The sequence below is a fragment of the Lepisosteus oculatus genome, chromosome 14 (genome assembly GCF_040954835.1).
Source record: "Lepisosteus oculatus isolate fLepOcu1 chromosome 14, fLepOcu1.hap2, whole genome shotgun sequence".
Classification (NCBI taxonomy): domain Eukaryota; kingdom Metazoa; phylum Chordata; class Actinopteri; order Semionotiformes; family Lepisosteidae; genus Lepisosteus; species Lepisosteus oculatus.
In genome coordinates this window covers 57,395,451-57,403,858 of record NC_090709.1, presented here as the reverse complement: position 1 = coordinate 57,403,858, position 8,408 = coordinate 57,395,451, and the positions used below count along the sequence as shown (strand labels likewise).

Sequence of the window (8,408 nt, the reverse complement as noted above, 5' to 3'; positions counted from 1 at the left end):
GGACTGTGGAAGGCGAGGAACACTCTCATCCGGCACAACATAAAGTGGGGGGCGAGGGAGCTGGAGGAGAGGATCCTGGCAGACCTTAGGAGGAGGACGAAGCACCACGTCGCCAAATGGGGTTTCCCCACGGCGAGGGAGCGCTGGAATGGACTTTGGGCCCTATACAGAGATTAAAGGACAATAGCAAGTGGTAGATTTGGAGGGACTCTCTTAATTGCGCAAATCCGCCCCCACTTGCAAAGATTGATAACGGACAATCAATCTCCGTTCCGCCGTTGTTTTTTATTACATGGAGTGTTAATATGTGTGAGATGTTCCTTTTGAGATGTATTTTTTGCAGAATAAAGTATATTTTGTAGAACAAAAAACATCTTAAGACAAGGTTTACAAGTTATCTGTTGAACTACATTCTCATAGGTGTGGTCACATTCCAGATCATTTGTTTACGTTTTTGTTTCTGGAGCAACTGTAAGATGAAATGTGCTAATATGTAACCTAACTCCAGTGTGAATAACTAGAAGAGGGGAGCAGCTCCATTCCATACCATGGGAGCTTTGAGATTGGCTGGGCCAGATCTCTCATTTGCATATCTGATTTGGAAATATAACACTAAACCCCTTCTTGCATGGATTTAACTTGCACCCAAGAGTCCCCTACTGTGTATTGCTACTTATTTTTTTATGATAAGTGGTGATTACCAGTTGACAGGTTTTATTTGTTGAATTATAAATGGTTTTGTATTATCATCCTGAATGGCCTGTACTCAAGGTTTGGTAGGGTATGTGTTTTCATTTCATTTACCAAATTGAATTTTTGCTCTTTTAGTATTTGTCTGGAAGGCTTTCTGAAGTCAGGAACCCCATTTATTTGGTCGGGGTCCGGTAGTGAAGCTCCGCTCCTGTTTAGCCCCCGAAGCCGTACAGGGTGTGGCCCTGGCGCTTCAGCGCGTACACCACGTCCATGGCAGTGACGGTCTTCCTCTTGGCGTGCTTGGCGTGCTCGGTGTAGGTGACGTTCTCCAGGAACACCTTCAGCACCCCGCGGGTCTCCTCGTAGTTCAGCCTGGAGATCCGCTTCACTCCCCCATGGCGAGCCAGGCGGCGGATTGCGGGCTTGGTGATTCCCTGGATGTTGTCGCGGAGAACCTTACGGTGACGCTTAGCACCTCCTTTCCCGAGTCCCTTTCCGCCTTTGCCTCTTCCAGACATCTTCTAGATATCAGCTGTGAACACGACACACACTGCTCATCTTTGATGTATAATAGACATCTTTCTTTGATGTCTATTATACATCAAAGAAAGATTGTTATAGGTGTAGAAACTAGTAAATAAAGCCAATGATTTGTTTTAGAAATGTATTCTTAAAATATACAATTATTCACACCTGAACAATATGTAGTTCAAATTATACATTATATACAATATTGTATTCAAATGTCTAATCATCATAAAAAACACAACTAGTAAACTTCAGTTACAAATTCTAGTAACATGGCAATATATATAGTAATGACAAACACAAACTAATTAAATGAACACGCTAATACTTAACTCAAAACCACATTTCGATTCAAATATAAATTTTTAAAATTTACAACTTCTTTATTTCCACGAAAATATTATTAATGTAGCACAAACGCTAATTTCTAATAAAGACAGAAAGAAACTGTATGTTTTGTGTCTACTGGTGATCCTCCTCTCGATACTAATGAAATGTTTAATATGATCCCTCGAGAAAAAAAAGGAATCAATTTCCGCCTGGAATGATTGATGCCCCATCAAACATTTTGTAATATCCCTGGAAGTTTATACAGTAGAATCCTGGTTCGTGGCTTAAATTCAAGTTAATGAGACTAAGGAAACGAGTTGGAAACTTGATGTCGAAGTGGGATTTAAATCACTCATTTCACATTTTACTTCATTGGGCAGTATGTGCCAGAGAGCAATGCTACAGCATCTCTTCGATAGCTCAGTTGGTAGAGCGGAGGACTGTAGTGGAGTCAACAGGGAATCCTTAGGTCGCTGGTTTGATTCCGGCTCGAAGGAAGGTGCTTTTCATGTAATTTAATCAAAGAGTTAAAAAAGCGACTCTGTTTTATTCAGACATTGATCAAAAGCTCAATAATCGACTAAGCAAAGGCTCCTGTTCCGAATTCAGCCCACGTCTGGTTGTCTTTTTTTTGCCAAGATCTGATCTTTGAATTAAGGGACTACACTGTCTGCTTTGTAATTCAAAAATACATACAAATGTCAAGTTTTTTGTAGATATAAAGGTGTTCTCTGTTTTCAAAGGATAGTTACTTAATTGGCATAATGATTTGGTATTGATTTTGTATCGTTGTATTATAAAGTTTGTGCTTTCTGTGTTTTTATCGTATTGTGAACTTATTTTTTAAACAAATGCTTACAAAGGCAAACACGGCACACATCTGTTTATACCAGCGGTGAATTGTACATTTTTATTAAGTACAAGCTACTGTGCACTTCTGGGAGTATAACAGGTTCGATATAAAGTGGCAAAAATATAAAAGGGGAAAATACCCCAGACTGCGTGTAAAGCCCTCGTTGTGACTGTTTTAGATAAAAATGGCGTACTGTGCACGAAATTTTGCAGAAACACAGTCTGATATTTTGATAATTATTATTTTAATAATTTTATAAGTATGAGGCCCCGGATCCAAATCTTCAGTTCTGATTTTTTTAAGTGATATCTTTCCTTCCTGTCGTGGAAGTCACACGATGTGAGCAATTGTTTTTTTTACGTTACGATCCAAAGAGCCTCAGACTCACTGTAACCAAACCAGGATGGATTCTGCTGGGAGCCGGACTGAGCTCATTCTCACTCCCTGTGCTGAAAACAGAATTAGCTCTTCCCCGAACATCGTCTACAGCTGCTGGATTGTGCTCTGCATCTTACTGCTCCGGCAGTTACTTTGACGAAAGACGAATCACTTGTGCGCTTTTAACCTTCTCGCAGCTACGGGCGAGACTGACGCTCACGATATGAAGGCACCCGCTGGTATACCTTCTCTAACTTTCAGTCGCGACAGACTTCGCTTTTTTAAAAAAAAAGTAGATATAGCCCTGAAAAAAGCATTAGCTTTATCAGTTTTATATTAATCTATTTTGAATCAAAGTTTGATATTTTGTTTTATTTTTTATTGCATTTTACATAATAATAATAATCATTATTGCTTACACTTATATAGCGCTGTTCTGGATACTCCACTCAATGCGCTTTACAGGTAATGGGGACTCCCCGCCACCACCACCATTCTCCTGAATGATCACAGAGAGTCAGGACCTTGGTTTTACGTCTCAGCCAAAGGACGGCACCTGTTTACAGTTTAGCGTCCCCGTCATTGTACTGGGGTATCAGGACCCGCATGGACCGCAGGGTATGCGCCCAGCGACAGAAACCAGACGTGTGTCGGGCTCGGCTGCGAGCAGGACAATGATGTCACGGGGACAAAGTAGAGGAAATCAAAACGGTTCTATAAAAGACCTGTGTCAGCTGTTGGTTTGCAGTCTGGACTCTAAATCCTCCGATCCAATTTTAAATCTCTCTAATACCTGAGCTGCGGCTTCTTCCGAGTATTTATTCGTATACTTATTATGTGTAAGTGTATAGATGAAACCTTTCATAGTGTAACGCTTACGGCCGACAGGCACTGTGTAAGAGCCGGTGTACCAGAGCAGGTGACGTCACTGCCCTTCCCTGTGATAGCAGGACCACAGCCCGTGGGTTGTGGGGAGATCTCTCTTTAGCTCACTGGGCTGGGTTGCTGCAGAGAGACATGGGAGTCCCGGGTTCGAGCCCCCGACGGTGGGGGGCCGACCTAATGCGGCGACGGCGCCCGCCTGAGCCCTTGTTGCGTTACAATATATTGTTCAGTTTAAATCAAAATGCTTTACTAATACAAGAGAGAAGTATAGTATGAAGGATGTGACAAATGTATGATTTCACGGAACAAAACGGTTTTTATTTGCATTCGAAATGAAGCGGAATTTTAGCGCAACATACAAGCCCTTTGTCTTTTTTAGTGATTTTTAAACAGACGTAGAAAACGCGTTTTTTTAACACTATAATAGCAGGGTCAGTGGCGTAATGAATAACGCGTTAGGCCTCGTGTCAGAAAATTATAGGTTCGACTGCCATCTGGCTTGTTGAGTTTATACCACTTACATTCTTTTATATAAATGAACTGCACCTGAAAGCTATAGAAAACACTTTGGGTAAGTTGTCTGCAGCCTCCTGCGTCGACAATTTACCCAAAACACTGTACTGTCTGGAGATCAGCTCCAGCTCTGAACTCAATTGCAATGAAAAACCATGCGTAACAAAACTGGAGAACAGCTGAACTTGTGCTCAGTTCGGTGATGAGGGTTCAGAACTGTCGTTGTTGTAATTAGCACGAACTGCACAGGCTCTGAATCAGACCATGTCAATTAGTCTGATCAGTGTAGGACACGTTAATGTAGAATTATTAATAGGTTTATTAGTTAGTTAGTTCAGGTTTACCCACCTGAACTAATGTAGAATTATTACTTGGTCTGTCTCTTGTTTGTATATAAATGAATGTCTCTGACAACTTAATGTTAGTTTTACGATGTAGGTCAGGCGTTGACATATGCACGAGTATACGAAATGTCTCACTCCTGATTCAACTCATGTTCTATAGGAGATTGGCGATTCCTCCTGTTTCTCATACAACCATATCAGAACAGAAGCCCGTGTCACCCAGCTGTGATTCCAGATTGACTCGCATCTTTATCCCTTTTTTGTTCATGATCATTATTTTCTTTAGTTATGATCAATATTGAACTTTTTTTAAATGAAATGACAATAATCAAACATGCAGGCAGATTTTTGAAAAGTATTCGGAATTCACAGGGTGCCCCTTTGGAACAGTCGTCAGAAAATGTGAGAAAATGAAAGTTATGTAAGCTCTCACACAAAGCATTGAAGATTGGAATCTGAGTGTAAAAAAGCTACCTGTCTCCCAATGATAGGCAGGGATACACACCATGACTCGAATAGACTCAGCGAACTTTAACACCTATGATATTACGAGTGCTTTGCACGTGTCGAATTTCAAGAAGGAACTACTACAACAGTTTGGACATAATTCAATACCACCGGCAAAGTCCAATGCCGGCAACTTCTGAGAAAATAATGTTCACTCATGGAATTTGGTCTTTGAATGGCTGGCGGGAAAATTCATTTATACTCCTTTTGCACCCTCAGCTGAAACATGTTAAAATAACAACGCAGATTTGTTGGAGAACCTGACAAGAATTATTGGGTTAGTACTGTATGTATTCTTGTATATTTACTTTAATTTGAATATAAATGTAAACATGCATGCTGTATAAGCTATTGTAATTTTAAAATATGTTAGCTGAGGATGCGAGGGGGGCTATTATACCTTGTGAAACACGCAAGGAACCGTAAAAAAGGCTGATATTTGAATAAAATTGGCGATCACAAGAAAACCACAATTTATGTGGTATTATCATCAATATCCTTCAAAATCGACGTTCAAATGAAGGATTTGAAGAAACTATGAAAAAAGCAATAATAGTAGGAGAGGATTTTGATTTTTGCTCTTCAAGTCAGTAGATCGACGTAGAGTTGCGCCCCTACAAACAGCACAAAGGATGAAACCCACCTCCTTCGTTATTGCTATGTTTGTGCCGGTGAAAGTAGCGTTTGTGCTATTGAAAGCATCTCGGAAGATGAAGGTGCAGTCACTTCCACATATCATGATATCATTAGATCCGACGACAAGAGCTGAAGCCCCCCAGTCCAAGCCAGCAATGTGAGGAAGACAGACATGGAGGAAGGTAGCGTGGCCGAGCGGTCTAAGGCACTGGATTTAGGCTCCAGTCTCTCTGGGGGCGTGGGTTTGAATCCCACCACTGCCAAATGTTAATGTTTTAAGACCTGCAATACGATCCGTAAAAGTGCTTTTTGTTAGGCTGCAGGTGTTAAGAGATAGACTTTCTAAAAGACAGGCTTAACATCAAGGCAGAAAAAATATTTTGTTTTCTCAACAGAAATTCTCTTTGGCACGTTCAGCTTTATGTAGGGAACAACATCTGCCAAGATCACTTTTGAGGCAGTGCACATGATAGTGTACCGGCAAGTACAGTACATTCAATATTGGCTGTGGTGGTGAGCTGCTTTTGTCTGTGAAAGTTTTAATTCTTCACGCCGAATCGTTGGCAGGGGTAAAGCTTATTAAATCTTTGAACATAGCGCTCCATCAGAAGTACTTTGTTCGTGATCAAAAGAGATCAGAGGATTAACTTCATGAATTCACATAGCATACCTTACAGGAAAGATTTAAAAGGGGAATTGATTGTGCTTCCTGATGTTGTTCCTGTGGTTTCTTTGGATACAAAGGTGAATGTTCTTTGACGTTCTGCTAGAGTATCCACTGGGTGAGCTTTATCAATTAGCTCGGATAGGTCATCAGTGCTCCGTCTCCGGAAAATAATCAGCACTGTCGATCACGAGTTTACAGATTTCTCCAAATAACAACTATACATTTTAACCCAGCGGTTAGCATTCCTTCAATCCAATAGTTTTACTCTGGGTAAAAAGCAGCGCAATCTACAGAGAGATGATATTCAAATATTTCAACGTTCTTATTGGATTACCTGTATGGAGATATCGCTCAGAATTCCTAATATGATTTTGAGTTCAGTTTTGCTTTACTACTTTCAGAGTCTTTTATTGACCTTGCTGAAGCAGAGAAGTGACATAATCACAAATGCGACCTACCTGTGCTGCTGTTTCTGGTTAATAATTATTATTGCGAGGAAAAAAAAACAGCTCCTTGCATTAAGAGCAAGAGCAACCAACGCGCTCTCTTGTTGAGTTGGGTTTTTTCCGTGGTGCTCTTCCACAGATGCAAAGTTATTTGGCGAGCAAGGACCTCTGAGAAGGAGCCTGAATCCGTCAAGAACTCTGAAATTCTAATATCGCACTACCGTCTTATGTACAGAGATCTGCTTATTCCTTTTTGAGTGTTTTGGTGTTTAAGAGCACACTTCCTACCTCGAATGTTAGTTTCAGGAGATGTGTTACCAGATCAAAGATCATCTTGAAAAGATTTGGGATGCACTGGCTCAGTTATTTGAAGGAACCTATACCACCAACGCACTTCTGAGAAGCACCAGCACATTTTCGCAATCCTCTCTCTCACCTACAAAGTTATGAAGACACAGACGACCAACAAAAACTAATTTGATTCACTCAATTATTTGTCCATCTCTAAAGCCTGTGTGTATTGACAAGGCAATTCAAAAGCACATATTAAATAAGAACACGATCCTTCTTGTTACCATTCACGTGGTTGGAGCGTTGTTTCGCCCTTTAACATTCTTCTACAATATTTACAAAAGGGCTTTATCACTGGAGTTGTGTGCATCAGTCCATGAACATCAACTGTACTGCTGTTTTTCTATGCGTAATTTAATCGCAAGCACTTAAAAGATGCAAAAAGGTTTCAAAGAAAACATAATTGAAAGACAGTCGAGTAAGGAGGTAGAAAAACGCACTCCCCCATTGAAGAATCAACCACCGTCGCCCATGTGACTGGATATAAAAATAAATTATTCATTTCAATTATTCATGAAGGGTGGATTGTGGTCAGTAAACATATGCACATCTTTAAGGCAGTTCCACCATCTGTGCCATAGGGGATGTAGCTCAGTGGTAGAGTGCATGCTTTTCATGTATGAAGTCCTGAGTTCAATCTCTGGCGTCTCCAGATGTCTTATATTATTGTGCTCACATCGCAATCTTCTGTTGAGTAAGAACTCTTTGCTCGTGTTCATAGAGAGCCAGGTTTACACAATTAAATTCAGTCACACACGCAGTGCTACAGTCTTGCTCTGCTGTTTTAAATGTACCTCCAAAGCATTTCGTTTGGTTAACTACCAAATGATTTGAACTAATTTTACGTCATATTCAGGAAATCCAGAGAAGGTCATCAGACTTTTAGTGGCTGTTGAAGAAAACACCTGTTGAATCTCACCAGGGATTTCTTGAGAGATCATTCAGCGAGCAAGTCCTCCCTCTGGACTCCAAATATTTTGGGTTAAACTGTTATTCACATACTCTAACGAAGAGAAATGTTAGTGTCTTCCGGTGTGTGAGCCCATTTCTAAAAAAAAAAGTTATATAAATTGAATTGTTCAACTTTTTAGGCTTGCATAGTCTTATTAATATTTCAGTTAAATCTTTTTTTCTGTAGTAACATCAGTTGATATTAATATTAGTCCTGATTTATAATTTTTTTGTCATGGTTGATCTTAAATAATTTTGTAATTAGTTTCAGTTTTAAAAAATCATGCAGAGAAGCTACCAAAACTGGTAATGTTCATATAATGTGT

General features: G+C 40.1%; 1 protein-coding gene and 3 non-coding genes across 4 annotated transcripts; 3 read left to right on the top strand and 1 right to left on the bottom strand.

The window, feature by feature from the left end:
• The first annotated feature begins 810 nt into the window (after positions 1 to 810).
• Positions 811 to 866, top strand: LOC138243900 (U7 small nuclear RNA). The gene has a single exon (XR_011192518.1). It is a non-coding gene; the product is annotated as a U7 small nuclear RNA (small nuclear RNA).
• A 39-nt stretch (positions 867 to 905) lies between these two features.
• LOC138243145 (histone H4-like) lies at positions 906 to 1,211 on the bottom strand. Its single transcript, XM_069198664.1, has one exon. It carries the CDS (start codon positions 1,209 to 1,211, stop codon positions 906 to 908), a length of 306 nt encoding a protein of 101 aa, XP_069054765.1.
• Positions 1,212 to 1,960: 749 nt separating this feature from the next.
• Positions 1,961 to 2,049, top strand: trnay-gua (transfer RNA tyrosine (anticodon GUA)). The gene is given in 2 exon segments: positions 1,961 to 1,997; positions 2,013 to 2,049. It is a non-coding gene; the product is annotated as a tRNA-Tyr (tRNA).
• Positions 2,050 to 5,848: 3,799 nt separating this feature from the next.
• On the top strand, positions 5,849 to 5,930 carry trnal-uag (transfer RNA leucine (anticodon UAG)). Its single transcript has one exon. It is a non-coding gene; the product is annotated as a tRNA-Leu (tRNA).
• The last annotated feature ends 2,478 nt before the right edge of the window (positions 5,931 to 8,408 follow it).